Here is a 23,186-nt window from a genome sequence, read left to right as displayed (position 1 = left end):
GTCCTTTCTAAGGAGCCTGTATCCCTTCACAGCACTCCAGTTGTATGAACTATCCCACTGATTCTCCATGATCCCAGAGTCTGTAATCCTGTAAATGCACACAGTCTTCAAACTCCTCTTCTTTATCCCCCATGCTGCATGTGTTAGAGACCTTGGAGGGGCATCAGTGTGCTGGTTCTGTGGTACAGTCTTAGAGCTTTCCTACAAGGCTCTTCTATGGTAGTCTCCTTCTGTACATGCCTGTGGTCAAAGGAATTACACTTCAGCTCTGTTGCTTTGTGAGTTGCTAAGTTCTTTCTCTTCCCATTATCCCAGTCTCTTGGCTTGCCCACCCTATCCTAAGCTTCCTTATTCCGTCCCAAATAATTTCAAGAGTAAAGCTCTTCTTTTGAAGTTCTCCAGCCTACTGGCAAAGGTAGGCTCAGGTAGTCATGTGGATCCTGTGTCTCCCAAGCAGCTGCTGAGCCTTAGAGAGGATCCCATGGTCATAGAACCACATTTGAGGCTCCTAATACCAAGTCCCATATGTAATGGTGATGCATTCCTAGTACAGAGCACAGCTTGATGGTTAATCTTCCTACCAGCCGAAAAGGCCCACCAGAGAACCTGAAGGTCATGGCCCTTAATGCTGTTACAGTTATCCATGGATATCCCAAGGTGATTCATTCAAACCAACATTCTGACTGCTTCAAGGGCCCTTGGTATCACAGCAGCATGGTACCCACTCGCTGAGATGCTGGCCAGACAGCTTGTCTCCTGCTAATGAGTATGTCCTTGGGCATGGCTTTTTTGGGCAGGCATAGCATCAGAAAGACCAGAGGTTCCAGACAGGATTATGCTGTGGCATACCACAAATGGACCCATTTTGATCTGTTTCACTTCTGGCTTCTAGCTCAGTGTACTTGGCTATCACAGTTCACTTCTGAAACAAACTTCAGGGATTACCTTATGACTGTTCATGACATGATCATAAATAATGACAAATGTGGCTATTTCTTGTAAATGAATGAATTCACTAAGTTTTGCTAGCCTTGTATTAAGGTGCAAATGCTGCATTCAGAGTCCTGTGAGATAAAACCTGTGGATAAAATACACTACAGGGTAAGGAATAATTTTGTATTTATCTCACAGCGGTGCTGTGAAGTTTAATGTGATTTCCTTCTCTCTACAAGGGGTTTGAAGATGAAAAACATTATGCATGTGCCAAATGTGGACTGGTGCACTTTGCTTTGGTTTTTAGGTGCATGAGTTTTGACTCCCATAGCATGAGGTAGCAGTTGGAAAACAGTGACATTGTTTGTCCTTGCAAAACATAGAAAGCAATATTCCTATGGATTTCAAAATGTGCCAGCTCCAAGAGCATAGCCAGTTGAGAGATTTTTGTTTCTGGACTCTGAGATCTTCTATTCCATTGGTCAGAGCAGGTGGCAGTATGTAAAACCTAGAACTTGTTAGCCACACTAGGAGTCATGCTTTGTGAAGTGACACCATTGTTTCTTCAACAAATAGGTTTTGTACTAACACAGAATCATAGAATCATTTAGATTGCAAAAGATCTCTAAGGTCATCGAGTCCAACCATTAACCAACTGCTGCCAAGGCCACCAGTGAAGTCTAGGAGAGAAGAAATCCTCATGTGATAGATGTGATAGTCCCTCAGGCCTGATGTGTACAACAGCTTCTTCTCTGGTTGCTGTGTCTTACCTTAATGGAATAGAGGAGACACTTGTGCACACCTCTGCGCCTGAGTACTCTCAATAAATATTCCATCAATTAATTGCAACACTCAAAATGTTTAAGGCATTTTGATTATTTTTGTGCATTATCTCAAAGTTTGCAAAGTTTAGGAGAGGATTTTCTTCTTCTCTTGTTCTGTGTCAAGTGACTGCTTGACAAAGCTTTGATTTTTGGTGTTGTTTTTCAGCATGAAAATATGACCCATATTAAGTGTATTTTGGTTTGTATACCCAGGATCTGTAATTTTAAAAGTCTTCTCTGGTTTTTCATCTTAAAGAGAAAAATACAAGAATTTGAGGATTTTATTGCAAGGAAGCTAGTGCTAAGGGTTCCCATATCTTGGAGTGAACAGTGGTAGTTGGTAAGTAAAACAGGTTTTTCTGTATTAATTCAGCCATTGCAATCAAATGAATTCATTGGAGGAGAAACTGCGCTTAAATTTGTGATCAGTCACACCCATCAAGTGTGCTGAATGTTTCATCAAACCTTTTTCTGTCAGACCTATAATTCAGTGTTCTTCTTTGTTTGAAGGTGTAGCTGGAACAAACATAAAGACTGTAAATTGCAATATAGGAATGTTTGTATTTAAAAATACTTCTAAACTGTAAAGGTATATTGGTAGTTTCCCCCTTTCCCCCCTTTGCCATATTATTTTTAAGGAAGTAACCTAAAGGTAAAAAGTGAAGTTTTTTTAAATTCCCATTTTTTAAGTGTTGGATAAGATTTATGTGCAAAAGAATTGAGAGCTGTATTAAAGACTGTTACTGTCCATCATTTTTAAAGTGCTTTGAAGAAAAGTAACGCTGTGTGTATGTGTAGCTAGATTTGCAAAATGATTAAAGGAGCCAAACTCCAGTGCAGTGCATAATGCCAGGGATGACTATTTGGAGTTACTGTTTTTTCTCATCAGGCCATTGGTCACTAGTGAGCAAAGATCAGTTGCTGCCTGACAGGTATTTACTGGCTTATGTTAATAAGTATTAATTATTATATTAATTAATCATTATATTTATTAATTAGTATTATTATTATATTTATGTTAATAAGTATTTATAGATATTTTTGTCCGTATTTTTCCACTTGGCACTCTCAGAGCCATCTTTTTCTCCTTTCTTCTTAGCTTGTGATGGGATTGTTGGCTGTGGTTGCACTTTTATTTGGTCAGAGAAAAAAGGAATATGGGAACAGTGTATTATGTCTAGCACTGCAGTGGGGGTTTAGAGAGTGCTCAGGTCGTGCTCCACTGGGAAGGTGGTTGGGCACTTGAACAGGCTTACCTGGGAAGTAGCCACAACATCAGCCTGCCACAGTTCAGGCAGCATCTGGCCAACACTCCAAGGGTGTGCCTTCCTTCTGGGGCAGTCCTGTGAGGCACAGGCAGTTGGACTTGGTGATCTTTATGAATATGAATCCCTTCCAGCTATTGTTTGAGTCAATGATACATGCAAGCTTCCCATAACAGATGCATATAAAACAAATAGCTTGTTGTGCTGCAGAGGCTCCAGAGAACCTGCCAGAAATGGATTGTGGCTGGAGCTCTGCAAGCTTATCTGATACTGGCCAGCTACAGAGGCAGGGCTGAAGCAATACTTGTTGTTTTGTATTAGAAACAGCTGCATTGAGAAGAGGGTAGGAGAAACAGTTTCCACTCCTGCAGCGGGAAGACAAGATGAGGCATCAGAAAGGTACCTCTGCATCTTTCCCTTCTTTCCTGCCTCAGAAACCTCTCTTCATCAGTACTTTGGAGTTAGTTTTGTGTAGTGTGAGTGAAAGTAAATTCTTTCACAGTTTCAGGAGTCTTTTAAAGGCTTCACCTAAAATCAAAAGAAACTCTTGAAGAAATTGACTTTTGAGAAGCTGAATTTGGCTAATTTACAGAGAGTTGTTCTCTTTTGCATAGGTAAATGATATGAACTTTATTGTCTGTTGAAGTAACTAATCTTGGATTTCTGAATGAATTCTGTGTTTGTTCTATGACTATTGAAAAGAGTTGCCAAATGGAAAAATGAATTGCCATTGCCTTTGCATAAATTTCTCCACTTTCCTCAAAAAATATATGCTTGCAGGTTCACTAAGGCAGTCCTCTGTTGTTAGTTTTATCATCTTTCAAGCATATGGTATGTTTTTCTATATATGCCTAAGAAATGGTACCAAGTCCAGGTATCAATCCATATATCCTCTTGGCTGGCTGTCCTTAAGCCTAATAGAGCACTTTGGAAAATCAAATATTTCTCCATCTATCCATATTTAACCAAGAGCTTTAATGAGGTCTTGCCAAAACCTTTGAAACTCGTAACAGTCTAAATTATACATTGTATGGAACCTCTAAGCCAGGGAAATGAGTAATTGCTGGAGACTACTTCTGTGACATAGCTTGGTTATTTCAGTTTAATAGAAGTACAATACAAGGCTTGCAGGAAGGAGCAAATCTATACTTAGCTCATTGTAATGCTCTTGGCATGGTCAAAAAAAGCTGGTTTATTTTGGTGTCTAAAAGTCTTTGTTTCAAATTTCTTCCAAAACCTCTGTCGTGAGTATAAAGGTTTTTGTCACGTTAAGTCATTTATATGACTGACAAATAAAATTCAGCATAGAATTGCAACCCCAGAGAAATGGTTTTAAAGGAAATAAATCTGAGCAGGAAGATTTAGTATAGGCATGGTAATGCCTTTCCTGCCGTTACTGTGAGCCAGGTTTTAACTACAGACTGCTGAAATCCTGGCGGTACGGTTGTAAACACTGATTAGTGAGATTGAGTTCTTTCCAGGTGTTGAAATTACATGTGCTATTGCAGTGTTAAGAGTTGTGCCAATTCGTCATAAAAAGGAGCTTTATAAATAGAGGTGTTTCAGAGAGGTTTGTGCAAATCATATTCCTTTTAACTAATGCAGGCTTTATTGAAAGTCAAACTTTGTTTAAAAAAATAAAAAATTGCATCTAAGCAGTAGCCATAGATACTTCAATTTAAATAGTTTCCTGCAAACATGGGTTATTTGTTTTCTTTCTTTTAAATGGCCATTAAGAAGTACTTTTCGAAGCCATTGATTGAATGTGTTCTGAAGCTCCTTGATTCATTCATCCTGTGAATGACTATTACACTATTTGTTTAAAAGGTAGGAAAAAGATCAGTCCACCAAAGCATACATGAGGAATCTTTTGTATTGCTTGAATAGTTGTTGTCTTGAAAATAAAATTAGAAACAGCTTAATTTTAGTCCTGTATTGGCTATAAATTGGCTATTTATAGGGGTTCTTTTGCTATTACACTTTTTCCCCAAATTATTTATTGCAGTCCTCAGGTTTGGCAGTAGTTTAAAAAATGCTTTAATCTCTTCCAAAATTGTGTGAAATTTTACTTTCTTTTAACTTTCTTCTGAACTTTTGGTCTCAAAGCATCAGAAGTACAGAAGCTGTAGCAGTGACTTAGGCTTCTTGTTCATCAAGTAGGATGTTGCCAGTTTCTTATTTTTCCTGTTCAAAAGTTTGAAGATATTACTAATTTAGACCAGTTGGAATTTGGAGTTACCTTCTTCAATAATAATGTGCAAAATTCTACTCGGTAGTTTAATAGTCTAATCCTGCAAATGGTCATATGCATGTGCAGCTATGTTCATGTTCCTATTTACATTCATACATTCCTCTTAACAGTTCTCTTAAATGTAAAGCAGGACATGTAGAAATAGCAGTTGTTAGTGAACAAGGAGCAAGATTGCAGTAATGGCTATCAGATACCTTGTTGATTTGGCAGTGTATGAGTTGTAAAGATAAAATTAATGAAAACATCCTATGAGACTCCAGTGGTAGTAGAATCACTGGGTAAAAGAGTCAGATTGAAAAAGAGAGATATCAGAATAGAGAAATGGGGAAGTTGAAAGAGAAGCACAGCAGGTAGGGAATCTAAAACTAAACCTAAAATACCAAAAGGGAACTTGGAACAGTCCCTTGATGAATTACAGTCAGTTAATGCATTGGCCTCAAATCCAGGGAGTATGTGTAAGGGTGGCTCAGAGATATTGACTCTGATACACAAGGCTTTACTAAGTCATACTTAGAAGATCCGAAGATTATTTTTAAATTTCTTTTCATATTCTTGAGATTTATGGCAGTGGATGACACACCTGTCCATAGGCAATGTCTTGAAAGGTTGCACCTTAGCCACTATGATTCTAACTCTCTTAGAAAAGCTGTCATTGGTAGGCTTTTCCTGTTTTGAGTCAATGTTTGTATATTCATGAGATGTTTTTAGGGTAAAAATGGAATAAATTTACCTGTAGTATTTGCTCATTTTCAGATAGCATATATAGGAAAAGAGCAGATTGCATTTATTTTTTTGTTAGTGATCAAACTGATGTAATTAAATTGTAAGATCATAAACCAGACTGCTTGCCCTGCTAACTTAGTAGGTTAATGTGAATGACTGCTTTTAACTTGGATTATTGGGTGGGGAGCAGTGGTTGGGTTTTAAACTTCAGCTTTCACCTCTGTTTTTCCAGAATCTAGGTAATACCTAACAACAAAAACCAGGTCATATTTGAAGCTTTGCAGTAGTAGATATCCATGGTATAGCTCCATACAGGGTCAGGGACTTTGGCTGACAGCCTCTTTACTGGCTGGAAATCTGCTCTAGACACTATTAAGGACTTTCATTGTATCATAATTCTTTCTCAGCTGTGCCTTTTGTCTAATTATATGCAACTTTAAAACTATTATTTTGGCAGCTTTGTATAAATATTGTCAAAGTATTCTGAATTGAATTCTTCCCACGAGCCATGATACTGGAACCAGCATAGATGTTTTCAGTTTGTCTCGTTTGAGGTTTGTGTGCTGTTGTGGGGGTCTGTATGCAGTCATGCTGTATGTATTTTCTACTGTATAGAAAGATAAAGGAAGCCAGGTGACTTTTCTTGTTATCTCTCTAATGAAGCATGAAGTCTGGGTACCACCAACAATAAAAGTAAAGATTGTTGGTGGATAAGGACTAATTCAAGGCTTTCTTTTCAAGCACTACTTACACTTCTCTCCACAGACACTGACTTCTGACTGATGTTTACTCCTTTTCTAGGCAAATCTTGCTCAGCTACTAAGTGAGGCTCAAGATCGAAATAAACATCTTGGAGAAGAGATTGGAGAGCTTCAGCAGAGACTGGGAGAAGTACAAGGGGACAATAAGGTATTACAAACTGCCACTAAATGGCATGGAATGTGTAAACTGGGCTAGAGTTTTGCATTTACTTCTTAGGAAAACAAATAAAATAATGGGTTACAGAACTTCTCATGGAATGTGTAGATTGGGCTAGGGTTTTGCATTTACTTCTTAGGGAAACAAATAAAATAATGGGTTACAGAACTTGTAGAATATTTTTATAATACAAGAGTGCTTAGAGCAGTGAAACTACAGAAGCTGTAAAGGATACCAGTAAGTGCATCTTATTATGTATTTTTGAATGCTGCTTTTGCTCTGTTGTCCTTAACGATGTATTTTGTATTTAGCCTTGCTTTCTATGTTCCTTTCTTTTTTGGAAAAAAAAATTATTTTATTATTGGTCTTTTCTCTTACAAATAACTACAGATAAGTATGTGTTCTACATGTGATAATTTTTGTACTGAACTGCAAAATTTTAGTAGATGCTGGAGGAGCATAATTTTTCCCTTAAAAAAATCTGGAGTAGTTGATCAGAAACATGTATAGTGAGCTTTCTATTAAGCCCTCATCCCATTACCCTTACATAACCAATTTATTTCATTGCTAAATTTAGCAAGTTATATGGAACATTGCTCAAAATCTGCCATTTGGTATTAATCAAACTCCTGTTGTCTCCATTAATTGAAATATTTAAAGTCAAGCCAAATGTGTGTAACATTCACAGCTGGAGCTTTATGCAAAAGTACGTTCAGAGATCAAACTAGTGAGAGGTTGAATTGGAGAGTTGAAGTGGTTAACAAAGTAAAAAATTGAAACAAATAATGATAACTTCCCTCCTCAACTACAGTTTTAAAATTATGGCATTTTAAAATTTGAATAAAAATGACATGGCTTTTAATTATTCAGATGGGGTTTGTCTTTTTCCATTTAAGTTTATTTTATTTATTTTCATTTAAACATGAGTATATTGTGATAATGCAAGTTTTTTCACTGTTTGTCACAGACCTCCCTTCAAGGTCTTCATAGAGCTGGGAAAGGTTCAAGTATCCAGAAACCTGGATTTGTAGTATGCATAGCATTCAGCAAAACTTGCTCAGCTCTTCAAAGATCAGATTTCCCACTGTTTATTTTCATCTGAATGTTACTGTTCGAACTGTATTACTGTGTAGAAGTCAGTGCCTTTCAGTTCTCCAGTACCAATATTATGCCACACAGCCTTTCCCAAGCCAGTCCTGAATAGATAGCAAGGGCTTGTAAGTACAAACAGAAAACAAAGGTAGGAAAACTGCAACACATTTAAATATCAAGGTTATGTACCTCTTTCTGTTCCTTATGACGATATATGATCTTGGTAACACAGAGCCTCCTTCTTTATGCCTGAACTGGCGCTATTTAGATTCACCTTTGTGGGTTAAAATGGTGTTGGCTAGTTATCTTTGTGACATCTGTATTCTCAGCTTGGATTTAAATTCATGATCCTCAAAATGAATGGAAAAGTACAAAAGGGGTTATTCTGCCCAGTGTGCTTTTCTCTGAAAGGTACAAAATAGTGCATCACTAAATACAGAGTGGGAGGAAAGAGCTGCATCAGACACAGATTAATTTAGACTAGGATTTTCATTTTTGGAACACATTCTTCACTCTCCAAGTAAATGAGAAATAGAGCTTATTTTAGAGTCAGGTTGCTGGTTTTCGAAGTGCCTAAAAAAGCATTGCCATCTCTCTGAGGGATTTAACACTCTCCTCCTGTGTCAGATTTCTCTCCCTACAAGCTTCAGTGATAAAATTCTAGGTTTGTTCACAAAGCCATTCTCTTCTGCTCATCAGTTCTTCTGTACTGGCAGCTGGGATACCTCAGGCACTGGAGTCTAGATAATGCATGGTATATACAAAAACAAAAAAAAACATAATAATTTGCTTGTTCTTACATTTTTCCCCTGCATTCTTCTCACTGCTTTTTCCAAAGTGAGGGAGGGCATCCTGCCCAGCTGGTCTACGTCAGCCTGACTTCTGGCAAGAGATGAACAAACAGCTGCTTTTGCAGCAAGTGAAGCTGCTTATGGATGAACAATTCTGCCTATGTCTGAGCAGGGGTGACTCATGCAGGCTTTGTCACTGAGTGGCAAGAGCTTTGCAGGACCAAAAAAGAAAAAAAACCCTCTTTAAATATCACACATTAGTTCTATTGATAAAGAAATGTTTTGATGGCTTGGCTTGTTTTTCACTGCTTTAATGTTTGCTACAAGTAGGATACAGTCACTTGGATTAGCAGGAGAACCTTGAACCGGAGATATTTTACTTGTTGAAATCATGTTAAACACGTCATCAGGCAATAATGAATTACTTGCATTTGGTTTAACTGAAATAATTTTTTCCTCTCATTTCAAGTAGAATTTTGTTGTTGCACATAATAAAACTTGTTCAGACAGTCTCTGGAAGGATTTGTTGCTGCAGTTTGAAAAATACAGCAGTAGTTAGACTGCAGCATTCCAGTGACAGATATCTAAGGCTGTTTATTTTTATGATTGATCACAATCTTGCAACTTCTGACACATGAAAACTCTTCTATCTTTATGGTAGTTATTAGTTAATCTTTTTCCTTCCTAATGTTTTGGCAGCAATGCTTGGAAACAATTAGTAAAACATAGAAGGAGATAGTTAAAATATCTAATTCTCTCATGTGAAAGGGTAAAAATGGAAAGCTTAAGAGAAACTGGAGACTTCTGCAAGACAAGATGACTTAGTTGCCTTTACCTGAATGCCTACCCACACAAAGAATTGCTTTTGTAAGCTGCCAGGAGCGGTGCTGAGCGAGAGGAAGGTGCATGGAGAACAATGGCTGCCGTGTTACTGTCACTTCCTTATTGCCAGGCAGACAGTCCTTCGTGCAGCAGCAGGGAAAGGTGTTAAATGGGGTGTGTATGTTGGGGCAGAACTGGGACTTCAGGTAGCACATTTGCAAGTTCTGGTCCACATTTTAAGATTTTGTAAGATAACATGGTGAAGACAATTGCTGTGACTGTGGCTAAACACGATGGTTTCTGCCTTCCATGAAGAATTGGTTGTGCTTGTTTCCCTTTTCTTTCTGCGTGTTTTATTGATAATCAGGAGTGTCCAACTTTGGTGCAGGTATTGCCTATGGACTCCTAGCCTGCACAGCACCTATCCCAGTGATGTCGTTTTTAGTCATTGTGGGGCTACTACAGCGTTGCTACTTTGTAAATAATTGTCATAGCTGAAAGTGATGTAAAAAGAAGCTGTGATATTAAAATAAAAAGACAGTGCTTGCAGCAGTGGATTCTTTTAGTTAACAATTTATAGGTTCTTGACAAGCAGGAGTTTTCTCTGGGAGGGTGCCATTAATTTAAATCTGTTCAGCTGTGAATGCTGTTTGCTGAATCCTGAGGGGTAGTGTTAGCCTAAATGAAGTTGAGTGGTCTTTTCCTCAGTGATTTCTGAATGACAGAAACAAAAATACTAGCAGCTAGAGGGCTGGTGTATAAAGTTTATAACAAAGCATTAATATATAAAATAAACCCTTAAACCTCTGGCATAACAGTGTCTCTTTGGGTCACAGCATTTTCAGGGAAGAATTTTATAGCAGGTGGTGCTGCCTCATGAGACATTCGCAATGCAGAATTAAACGACTTGGCCTGTTCTGCCCTGTCAACTTTCTGATTGGCCAACTGTGTGGAAGAAGCACTCTGTTGTTTTATGGATTGATATTTTACTGTATTTTGTGTATGTTAATAATGCTGCTTTTACTGGATCAGTTTGGATTTTTGAAGCATTCTTTTCATAAGGCTTCATGGTTTTGGGGTTTTTTTGCCTCAAAATTGGTAGTAAATAAAGAGTTCTCCTTTTATTGACAGAGTATTTGACCTTGCAAGTTCTAATTGCTTGCAGTTACATTTTATGCTTCACCCCCTCCTGGGCTGGAGGAGAGTTGGTCATAGTGCATGAGTGACAGCTTTGGTCCAGTTCCCAGCCTGGTGCCAAGTGTTAGGCAGAAGTTTTGCTCTGCTGCAGGCTTTGGAGACATTAATAAAGTGTGATTCCTCTTTTCATTTCCAGTTTTTTTGAACAAGATTGAAACCTCAGAATGTTATTACATTTGTTTTTTGTGGTCTTTATCACTAGAGAGAAATTCTAGAAATTAAATTAATTTATCTGAATTGAAGGACATAACGTGATCACACCTTTTGTTCGTCAGCACTCTAGCTTTTAAGAAAATCCAATAGCTGTGAAGCCATTCTATGGTTTGCTAGTTGCCTTTTTAACTTGTTTTGATAAAGAAATTAATAGGACTTACATCTCTTAGTATCCACTCAGCCTTACTATCTGTGCAGTAGTTTGCACTTCACCTGTGGGGATAGTGAAATATAGTTTGCCAAAACCAGTTACTTTGCAGCCACAGCTTCCCCTGAACAAGTGAACTTCTTATCAGCACACATTGTACTAGCTTCAGTGACTTGCACTGAACTGGAGCTGAAATAAGCAGGGAGGATGATTTTGGTAGTCCGTCTTGCATCAGCAGGATTTTAATTGGCACATTGTAGCTATGGTGACTGGCATCCCATAAATACCAAAGAGAGATTTTAATGTACAATCTTCTACTTCAGAAGATTGATTTTTTTTTCCTAACTCTGCAATATAATGGTGTGCATTAATTCCTTGGAGCAGTCCAAGATACAGGGAAAGTCAGACTGGTTATTGTAGTGGGTTTCCCTGGTCTCTGTGGAGCTCCTAAAGATGAGGCCTAGTTGTACTGAGTATAGACATCTGTAAATGCTGAATGCCTTATGGATTGGTATTTAATACTACATGGTCCTTGAAAGGTTGTTGCTTTTTGCTTTGGATATTGAATGTAAATGTGTATTAATTCAAGTCAGACTGTTTTCAGCAGTCACAAGCTCAGAAGTTCATTACTTGCTTGAGCATTTTGGCCAAGTCTCTTTGTTGTTGGCCCATTTTTTTGCTTTTGACATGAATTAGCTTTTGTGAGTAGACTAAAAAATAATGCATAAGCAAATGTATTAGCAGCTGTTAATACAAATTCTGCAGTGATGTAGCACAGGAGGGGTTTTAAGTAGTGTCAGTAAAATGAAGCTGGACTAGCCACTTTGCTCCTTTTTATTAACCAGAATGACTTCTCTGCTGCAGAGAATTTTAATATGTACATATTTACTAAGAGGCTTTCTCATAATTCTCTAGTTCTAGTCTGAGTGGAATTAGTTCCTGTCACTCCTAAAAAACATTGACCACATGTCTGTGTTTTCTTGGTCTTTCATAATTTGTATACTCTGATGACTCTTGTTGCAGGGTCTGATTCAATTCCTGTGGATGCTTTGACTATCCAAATGGATTTTTTTCACTAAAAATTGGATTTGACCCTCAGCTCAGAAGCCTCCCTCTGATTTAAATAATAGCAGCTGTTTGGCCTGGAAGAGCTGAAATCTAAAGCTGACAGCTTCACTCTTCCTAATACAGATCTACTCTGCTGCTACAGCCTATGTTTTCTTGCTTACCAGATTCTGTTTTTGTCCTGGCAGCTCCTTCGAATGACCATAGCAAAGCAAAGACTGGGGGATGATGAAGTTGGGGCTCGCCACTTTGCAGCACATGAACGGGAGGACCTCGTTCAGCAGCTGGAGAAGGCTCGAGAGCAGGTAATAATTAAATGGGCATACAGTGTCATGTTTTACAGAGCTGTTGTAGTAGTAACTAAATCATTTCTGTTCTGTTTGAAGGGCTGGGAGCTGATTGATGTTGGAAGTAGTGGTTAGAGTGAATTCCTAATCTCTGGAATTTTTTCTCTAGATTATTGATTCTCCTTTTTTTTAATGTTCCACAACAACTTGTGGCAATTGGATATTGTCACTGAATGTCAATAAAAGGTACCCTTTAGTGAAGGCTCTTAAAAGTATTCAACACAGTGTGCAGTGGCTGATGTACTTCCTAAAGATACCCTCTGAATCAAAATTTCTGTAAAAGTGTTGTTAGTGTCCTCTTCCTCCTGCCTCCAAGCTATTTCTTCTCCTCTTCTGAAGAAATCTCACATCAAGACCTATTTCCCTTCCTGAGGTCTGTATGAATGCTCTTTACCATGCAGCATCAGACTTTTTCCCTAACACTGATACATAAATTTCTGGACAGTTTGTGGCTCTGCATTCTCAGTTTTTCCCACACTTATTCCTACTTGAATTAGCCATTCTGTGATCCAGGAATTTCTAGTTTTTCAGTCTTCCCTCAATGCAGCACCACTGTACCTTACTGGGAAGGCTGTTGGTCTTCTTCCAACAGCGTGATCCTCCCTGCTAACTCTGTTACCAAGCTTGTGTTCTTTCTGTTCGTCACCCAGCCTCTTTTAAATGGTGGTCTGTTGTCCTTCCTGGCTTATCCATGTTTTCTAGGGTGTGGGTGGAGACTTCCGTCCCTGCAGACTTTTCTCACACTCAGTTTCATCTCCTTGGAAGTTTGCAGCTCTTTGTCCTTGAGTATCTTTCATGCTGGACTTCTTCACCCTTTTGCTTAACAGCACAGCTCATCCTGTTGCCTCCATGATTGCTTATTTTTGTACTTTTTCAGTTCTTACTTTATGGAGCCTCATTGCTCAAGTCCCATGATTAGTGCAAATTCCCTCTTACAGGCTTTTTGACAAGGTTTGTTGACTTAATTCCTGAAGTCCTAGAAATTATATGATAAAGCCATCTTAATATGTTTGTAGAACAGAATTACAGTAGGGATTGAGATTTCTTTTGCTGTTGCATTTTAATTGTTTTCTAGAAATTTTTTCAAACTAATCTAACTGGTAGAGTTACCTAACTCAAAGTTAAATGAAATTGTGTAAAAATACCTGGGGTTATGAGCTTTGAAAAGACTTCTGACTGTCCAAAATCAATGCTGTTCAAACATGTGCTTGTTGCTGTTTTCAGGCTGGATCCTATGTTAGCTATTGTTTAAACTCATACTGATACAGCTCTCCTTTCTTCTCAGATTGAGACTCTGAGATATGATCTTCAGGCTGCACTGGATGAGCTACAGGATGTGAAAGAGGAACGCTCTGTTTACCAAGACAAGTCTGACAGACTGAACCAAGAGTTGAATCATGTCTTAGGAGGGCATGAAAACCGGATCATTGACATAGATGCTCTCTGCATGGAGAACAGGTGAGTGCTTTACTGTTTCCCTAGAAAAACAGTGTGCTGTTGTAATAGGAGTATCAGGAAGTCAGTCACAACAAAACTTTAAAGAAAATATATCCAAGAATGAAAATTAAGACATTTTGGAAATTCGTTTTGCCTGTTTTGTTTATACTGTAACTAAGCATTAAATAATATTGAGAAATCTAGGCTGCAGGAAATTACCAGTGTTGTATTTGGCTACAGAGATGCCAGTGATGTTCCCAAATAAAGCTAAACAAGGAAAAGGAAGAGAAGACCTTTTTATTCCCATCACTGTATGGCACCAAAAGCAAGAATATTAAAATTTTGTGTATTCAGAAACCCCCCGTGAGCTGTAGTGGACTAATCTTGAATTGGAAACCGGGACTTTGAGTACCCTCAATTACAGCTACAGACATAATTTTCTCCACAGGGAGAGGTTGTCAGCATGGAATGATTTGCCAACAAAAGTTGCTGGTGAAATCACCCATGTAGATATTCTTGCTGGCTTCTTGGGAAAAGAATGTGTTTTATGGTCTCTACTAGGGATGACAGGGAGGAGTCACTGACAGAGCCATAGCAGGTATCTCCCTTGATGTCAACAATTACCTTAAAGTGAAATAGAACTTGTAAGACAGTTTCCATTTACAAAACCTATGCTTTAGGCAAGAAAGTGTACTACCAAAGGCATTTCTTCTTCCCTGCAGCTTCAGGGATTTTTTTTCTGTTTTGTGTGGCCTACAGATGTATCAATTCTGTATCAATTTAAGCCCCCTGCTCCCCTGACAGTGTGAGTTTTTTCCTGTGAAATAATTAAATTGTCATAAACCCTAATACAGCTGCAGTTGTACTACATGAAAGAAGATACCTTATAAACCCTTTATTCATAAAAAATATATTTTCCTACTTGGAAATAACTGTCTCATCCAAGTGCATAAACTCTAATAGGAAGAACTGTGCTGTTTCATTTAACTGTGTACCATTTTTCAGCTATACTGTTAAATTTTCAACTTTGTGATTGCTAATGAGAAGTGCCAAGTAAGTGATGGATATTGCAATGTGAAAGTTCTGCATAGCTGAGTCTTGTGTTGACATATATACAAATCTTCGTATGTCCATCTCACAGAACTTCAAGTATGGAGGGCACACATAAATGCTTCCTGACTATTTCCTCTAGACACAAATATATTCTTTTAGCTTTCTTCCCCAGAAACCTGACAACCAATACAAAATAGTTGTGCAGCATGCTTGACAAATATAACAGGAGGGCAGCCTCCTGCTCTGATGTGATTTGTTTCCCTACTTTAAGTTTTAAGGGGTCAAGAACAGTAAGATTTTGTTATTTCATCCCTCAGAGAACTGCAGAGGGAAAAGAACTCTCACTAGTTCAAAGAGAGGACATGCCAAATAGTAAAGAAGAGTGCTTGAGGCAGTATTTGAAGGTTCCATGAAGTAAAGGATTAAATTTCTTTTTCAGGTATCTTCAAGAGAGATTAAAACAACTTCAAGAGGAAGTCAACCTTCTGAAGTCTAGTATTACTAAATATAAGGTAAGATCTTCTCAGTGTATCATCTAAACTGTGCTTCTTTGTTCATTGAAGTTACTCTTCATTTTCATGTTAAATGTGTTTGAAGAACAAATTTGTTCTTGAAAGAAAAGTCCACCATTGACATTCTGACAATATTAGTATGTATACATATTACATGCTCATTCTTCCTTGTAGGCTTCTTAGCTGAGGGTAGTAAAAAGGGATACCTGTTAAGAGTATTTTGAAAAATTAATGAAATACCTGTTTTAAGTTCTGTGGGGGAACCATCAGTCTCCTGGGGGGCAGATGATCAGCCTTCCAGCCAGCTGCTAGGTGAAAAGTACCAGATCATGCAGTGATGAATAACTGCAGCCATGTTGGTGTCGCAGTCTGTGGTGGCTGTGCTATTTTTCATGTAGCTTAATGGTAACTAAGCTTTCATTGTTCGTCTTCTCCTGAGTTAAACTATATGCTATTTTACATAAAACATTCAGGACTGATTTTTGCCCTTCCCAGAAGCTGTGCACTCTTATTTCCTTCTGCAGGTCATTTTGGGGAGTGGGAGGGGAGGGCTGCTTGTCAGACTACGAGAAAGGTAATCTTAGGATTGTCAATAGGACTTCTTCATTTAGGTCACTATAAAGTAGTCACAGGCCTGATTGTTTTTTGTGCATAAGCAAAGCTCCTCAAAGTACCAACTTCATTTCAGTGTCTGTTCCTGCTTGCAGCTTGGGTCTCTTGGAATGTGAGTTTTTTGGTGAGAACTGAGCATCTTGGTGGTCCAGTGGGTTTCACAGAACTGTAATTGAAAGATCTGGACTTCTGTAGCAGGACCATTCTGCTTCTAATTCCTGGAAGTCAGTATTTGGTACTAAAAGGCCTTATAGAAACTCTGATAGAGGAATTGGAACTTTCCCTTTGAAACCTATCCAAAGAAATGCTGGGAAAAGTTTGCTTTTGTTTCCAGTTGGTGTTGTCCACAGCAGTATCTTCACTGGCAGGCAGCAGATTATGAAAAAAAATAGGCAAGTCTTAACTATACACTGGGGGGAGTGGGTGGGAGAGACTGCAGTAAAGTGATTATGATGAGACAGATGAGTCTTTGTAACATTCCAAAGACTTTAGGCTAGAGAATAATAATCTTAGAGAGTTACACCCCCATAGTTTATTATAGGTGTAAAATCTAGGCCTTGCAGAGTTGCTCTGAGACCAAAACCCGAACTTCCGGATTCTTTCCTCCTAATGACAGGATTTGTTTGCTACTGTTTTTCTAAATAAGATATTTGTTGTTTCCCTAGAATGCACTAGAGAGACGAAAAAATTCAAAGGCTCATAGTAGATCCAGTAGCAGTGCTCTGACTGGAGTCCTTTCTGCAAAGCAAGGTATTGCATAAATGCAGCATGGTGTTGCGTATCTCATTGAATTCCTTTCATCTAACCTCTTAATTTTCTAACCCTTTCCTTACCAACCAAATCAAAAGCTCTCTTCCCATTCCCTTTTTATTACTATGTGCTAATTCTGTCCTCTTCTCAGTTGACTTTACAATATAACATTTGCCTCTGGATTACTGCTTCTTCTTTTGTTAATTCTTTTGCCATTCATTCTCTCCCCCATTAGTCTTATCAAATATTTCTTTACTCTCTAGACCCTGACAAATCACTTCTTTATTCATCTCTTTGCTCTGCTAACAATGGCAGTCACAATTCGCATTCCAATGAAAAGTAGACTGGGTGGTGGAGGAGGGGCACTAAGTCAGGTTTTCTGCTGCTGTTCTTGGAAGCTTTTACATTCAGATGTTTTACAAGAAATCTTTGTGTCCCATGTTTCTTCATGGGTAGCAAAATAATCTCTTTTCCTGGTTTCAAAGAAGATATCAAGATTAGGAAAGAAAGGGAATGAGAAAATTCTTTGAAGCAAACAGTATATCTTGCCACCCTACTGTTTAAATGTAGGTATATTCATACACACACATGAGATCAGCAGTAAGTGTCATGGTAAGTTGAAACTCATTTTTCTGGTTTTGACTTCTCTTTTCTCCTCTTCTCCATGTACTTGCATATATATGTGTGTGTATATATATATATATGTATATGTATATGTATATATATGTAAAGAAGCTGAGCCAGATTCTAGTTACAGATTTTACCACTTAGCAGGCCTGTAGAATAATTATTTTGTATCTTTCTGAACACAAAGAATTTTCGAAAAGCAGAATCAAGTTAATGTAAGATGTGTCTGCCTATACTTGTTCTGGCTATTGCTGTGAATAACAATCAACTTGGAAAGCCACCATACTTATGCCAGCTAGAAATTACAGTTCTGATCTTTTGGCTTTGTTTTTTAATTGAAAGAAAAATACATGTATTCATTTAAGTAACTGGAATAGTTCCTTAATGCTAAGTCAATGTTTGTGTTGCATTTCTGTGCATGAGGAGCCAAAACTCATTTGTGTTTTTAACATTATAGTCCAAGAGTTGTTGTCGGAGGATCATGGATGTAGCCTACCAGCCACACCACAATCCATTTCAGATCTCAAATCACTGGCCACTGCATTACTGGAAACCATCCATGAAAAAAACATGGTCATACAACACCAAAGACAAACCAACAAGTAGGTGGCATGACTTCTAAGTAAAATACCAAGCTATGGGAAAGTTGGTTTGGGGAAGGAAGATTCATTTTCACAGAAAATTCATCATCATCATTGAGCGGTGGATTCTTTAGTTTTTAAGACCAGATTTGTGATTTGAGAAAAATTACATTTTCATTTTAAATTCTGGGGTTGACAGAGTCCTGTCTGCCTCTGCTAGGCAAGGATTGGTTTGCTGTTTGGGTTATTACAAACTGTAATAACTCAAAGCAGACTTCTAGCAGGAAGTCCGTAGAAACAGCTAAAGTAAAGCTTCTGGGAGGAAGGACACCCTTGAACTGGAGAGAAGATATGTGGTAATTGGTTGTCAATGCAGGAAATTTCTAATAAGCTCTCATGGGGTTAGTAAGTGTTGCTCCTAGAAAAGAGTCTGAAAGGGTTAATGTAACATTTGACAAATGCTCAGTGGCCTGTGTCATACAGATGATACCTGTTGCTCCTATAGTTTCTTTGCTAAAAGTTGAAGGAGATAAACACAGTTTGATTGCTACTATATGTTTTTTTTTTTAATCTGAACTGAACTTTAAAGGAAAATTTGTTTACTCTTAGCTATTCTGCTCATCAGTAGAATTCTTTGTGGCAGTTACTATCATGGCAGACTATAAAAATTTTTGACACATTTTGTGACTTTCTGATATTATTGTCCTTATACAGTATATAAAAATCAGAGCTAGGAAGTGTTCCTTGATTTTGTGCTCAATTTCACCCCCTCTTTTTTGTTGGTGAGTTTTTTGTTTTGTTTTGTTATTTTTTTTTTAACCCTGAGTCACTGCTGGTAATCAGAGGTTATTCAGGCTTCTCAAAAGCACATCAGGACCAGATGCCAGCAACAGCCAGACATCTTTCCTGAAAAGAAGTAGTTCTGAAGTAAACTGTATTACACTAGAATGGATGATTCACTTTGAAAATTGATAACTTAGATAGTAGGCAGACTCCATTGCATAATTCTGAGCCGTGTGGCAACAGAAGTGAAGGAGCAGTTAAGAGCCACTTTTAATATTTTTGACACATCAAATGGCTAATCAGCTAAAAGGAGACTAAAGTGGTGAAAATGTAGCCCAGATCTAACTGATGGCAGCTTAGTCAATTCCTGTCCTGTGATACAAAAGGAGCTGCTGCACAGAGCAGTGCTAAGGAAGGGCTAACAGCTGCTTACTTCCTTCTTACTGCTAATGTAACATCAGAAGGAAAACATCCAGAGAACAACTTTTGTTGTTCCAGGTGTAACCAATCCTTTCCTTTTACATCCTGATACTGTATCATTACCCAGTGTTTTATTTTGCATAATTTTTCTTTTTTTGCAAAGTTCTTAGTTTTCTGTTCCTCTTTGGTGATATGCAGTCTCTTGCATCTCTCAAATATTATTGCAATGATTGTTTTCTCATACTACTCTTTCTGCTTTCACCTCCTGAGTATGGGTTATCTTGAGATAACCCACATGAGGAGATGTGATCCCTATGTCTGTGTGCCCCACTGGTCACATAAAGCCATCAGTACAGACTGGATAAATGCCAACTACTATTCTATGGCCAGCAGAAGATCAGGTCTTAGAGGGAAGTGACAGTCCATATCAGTCCAGGGTCAGGTGTGTTCTCAGAACTGTAGTGTTATATTCTGTTCAGGATGGTTCAGGGAAAAAAAATAGATAAATCCCGATCAAGTTGAGTGAAGAGCCTAAAAAACATTCCTTTGTGGTATTCTCATTCTTTTTGTCACTTTTGACTTTAGGTGGATTAAAGAAGCTATTAAGGAGCTAGGAGGAATGGGAACCACTACGAGTGGAAACACCTAAGACATAAAAATTTAATGTGAAAAAGGGAAATGCAGGTAGGGCATCAAGGAAAAACATCCTTTATTTGAGATGCAAATAAATGAGGGCACTTATTTGCCATATAAAAAGTTAAAAGTCTGCTGACTTGTGAAAATGGAAAAGAAACTGCCCACCTGTTGGAGAAGGTTAGATGTGAGTGTATGATCAGTGCACAAGTTAAAAAGACTGGGTTGTAAACTGGTACTAGTGGAGGATGCATTCTTTTGTTGAAGCCATTTCTCCATTCAAAATAGGAAGCTGAGAAGGATGTGGGGCTAGACAGAATTGTAGTGATAAAAAGTTTTACATAAATCCCAAGGCAGCAGTCTTTCCAAGTACAGAGAGCATGTTTGGAGGACACATTTACTCTTTCAGATTGTTGTTTGAAGAAAGTGAGATTTATTGGGTAAAGAACATGAGATTTTGGGGAGGTTGTTTCTTTTTGTGGATGAAATTGTGCATTTGATATTTGATGGGTGAATGACCTAGTAGTGATTCTCTCACTATCAGTAAATGAGATTTTTCAGACCATATGAACTTACTTTCCCCCATACAGTTAACCTACTCTGAGGTCTAGACCTCTTTGGTAGCTTGCAGATTGAGAGTTGGCTGTATAAGTTTACAATAGCAGAATGATGGATTTGCTTTCAGAATAACTGAAGCAATAACAAGACAGTGGATTTTTTAGTGTAGATTGGAATTTGGATGTTCTGTTGAAGTTTACTTTCTGTTCTTACACTATTGTTAAAAAAATCCATTGCCGCTTGTTCTTGGAGAAGGCACGCTACGGTTATTGCCAGTCTTCTAAAGATGTGGCATGATAGAAGGAACTGTGGGAGTATGTGCCTAGGGACAAGCAGGCTAAATCTAGCCTTTATTTTTTATCCCCAGTTTTCAGAAAAAAAGTTGTTGTGGAAAAAGCCAGATTGTTTTTCCAAGGTGGTGGGTAGCTACTAATGCTAAGTTCAAGTAACGTCCTGTGTTTTTGTTCACAAACCCATTAGCTTAATTTGAAAAGGCAGTTGTAAATTAATTCTCTATGCAGTAGTGTGTTGCAAGATTAAACAGTTCCATAAATGCAAAACCAAATTGTCCTAACTCTGCTTAGCAAATGGATAAACATCCTTTTTTATTCTACCAGCAATAAACCATTTATTAGCTGTTCTTTTTAGTGCAATTTGTTCCTGAAATTGCCAGCACTTTTGCAAGCTGCATCAGCGTAAAAGCTGCTCTGGTGGTTAGATATATTGCACTAATTTTAACATTTCTAACTTGAGCAAGTTCAGTCATGTCCAAAATTACAAAAAGGAGTGTGTCAGTCTGTAACTTGAGCACATGTTTCCATGAGAGGTGCAGAGCCAGATATGGGACTGTGACAGTCCTATTTACAGGCATTTAGTGATGGTATCTGTATGAGGGTGTATGTCTTCTGCAGCAAGAGCTAAATTAAAGTCAGGTGAAGGCAGCTCAGGTGGGACCATTGCTACTGTTGCATGAACAACAGATTTCTGTAAAACCTTATCCTGGAGGGAGGTTTATACTAACTCCCTTGTTGCATTAGGCACAGGACCAGAGAACAATGGAAATAGCTATCACCTGTGTCTGTGACATAATCCTTCTGTTTTAGTAGAAGGATCTGGTTCACTGTGTCTAGAGATAAAAAAAAGAGATTGGGGAACTGGGTGTACCAGCCCATGCAGTCCCTTTAAAAATACCCACCCAGGTAGGCCTACCCAGGCCACCGCAGCTCAGTCTTCCCACAGCATGTATGGAGGTGGCCAATTGTCTGGAGGTCTCAGGGGAAAGGAAGAAATGTGATAAACCACATTGTGTTCAGAATAACTTACACATTTATCTTTCAAAAATTTATTGCTATAGGAACCTGCAGCTTTATTTAGGTTTTATTTCTCCCATACCTGTCTTAGGATAATGGGGTTTTTAAGCAAGCTAGAATGATACTCATCACTGAATGTATTTTGCTCTCTTCCTGAATGAAAGGAGTGGGGTTAAATATTGTCCTCTGCTGTTGCCAAGCATTGTTCTGAGAGACAAAATAATCCTTCTATATGAGAACCTGCAACAAAGGTTAAAAAAAAATCACTCAGTGCCTCTTCAGAGGATTCAGTAGGTATTATCAGGATATATTCTCTTCAAAACCATTAGAACTAGTGTGGTACAGCTGATAAAGAAATAAATTATAAATAAATTATAAATAATTCTGATTATTTATATAATTATAAAAATAATTATAATTAAATATAATTATATTATAGTATATAATATATTAATTATAATACATTGTATATTACATAATACATAATATTATACAGTATTAAATTATAACTATATAATATAGAGAATATTTTAAAATATATAATTATATAATATATTCTATTATGTAATATAGAATGTATTAATTATAATATATAATATATTATTATTATAAAATAGTTATAAATAATTATTAATAAATTATAAATTTTAAGAGAATCAAGAGAAAAGTGACTTTGCTGTTGTTACCGGAATAACAAGAGCAGTAGCAATAACTTCTTACAGAGGGTTGAGATGTATGTGGTATGGCTAGCAGGCAAGGAGGGCAGCATCCTTCCCATTTTCTGCCCTGGAACTAGTGGTGAACTACTTATGAAAATAATAAGGATTGGACGTGTTAAACTTCTGACTCCTTTGTGGTGACAATCATTAGCCAAATCAACATTGCTTTGTCAGCTCCCTACCAGAACTAACACGATGTGGAAGAGTCTTACGTCATGTCTTTCTGTTCCCCTCTAGGCCTGGGGAATTGCAATTTCTTTAGCTGACCCTTGGTGAGGCTTTAGGCAGGAAGGTGGGAAGGGGCTCCCAGTGTGCAAGGTGGGGTTTCCTTAAAGCTGCTCCAGTGCCTTTTGCTGTCAGCTGGTGTGTTGTACTGCAGAGCCCAACTGCTGGATGTCAGGGTTATGAAAATGGTGTTATTAAGGCTGAGTTTCTCATACCAGATGGAAGCCTTCTGAAAGTGAAATCTAGACCTGAATAATTTTGCTTTTCATTGGAGAAGACGGTAGTAAATTGTAACCTTTTTAACCTACTGAAATACTGAGTTTTCAATGGGGAAATAAACATAACTGCTTTGTCTTTTCTCCTCTGCTTTTGAATGT

The 23,186-nt window shown here is 37.9% G+C and overlaps 1 protein-coding gene across 3 annotated transcripts in view; it reads left to right on the top strand.

Moving 5' to 3' along the window:
* Window positions 1–23,186, top strand: part of CCDC149 (coiled-coil domain containing 149) — a 51,065-nt gene that overhangs the window by 12,929 nt on the left and 14,950 nt on the right. For all 3 annotated transcript variants that reach the window (XM_030948157.1, XM_030948154.1, XM_030948153.1), the window contains exons 4-9: window positions 6,798–6,905; window positions 12,431–12,547; window positions 13,875–14,047; window positions 15,519–15,591; window positions 16,869–16,953; window positions 18,038–18,182. In XM_030948157.1, coding sequence (XP_030804017.1) covers window positions 6,798–6,905; window positions 12,431–12,547; window positions 13,875–14,047; window positions 15,519–15,591; window positions 16,869–16,953; window positions 18,038–18,182 — 701 coding nt within the window. The remainder of the gene's footprint in view (window positions 1–6,797; window positions 6,906–12,430; window positions 12,548–13,874; window positions 14,048–15,518; window positions 15,592–16,868; window positions 16,954–18,037; window positions 18,183–23,186) is intronic.

Source organism: Camarhynchus parvulus, chromosome 4, assembly GCF_901933205.1.
Source record: "Camarhynchus parvulus chromosome 4, STF_HiC, whole genome shotgun sequence".
In the NCBI taxonomy this organism is placed as follows: Eukaryota; Metazoa; Chordata; class Aves; order Passeriformes; family Thraupidae; genus Camarhynchus; species Camarhynchus parvulus.
The sequence above is the reverse complement of the archived record's forward strand: the minus strand, read 5'-3'. Positions and strand labels throughout refer to the sequence as shown.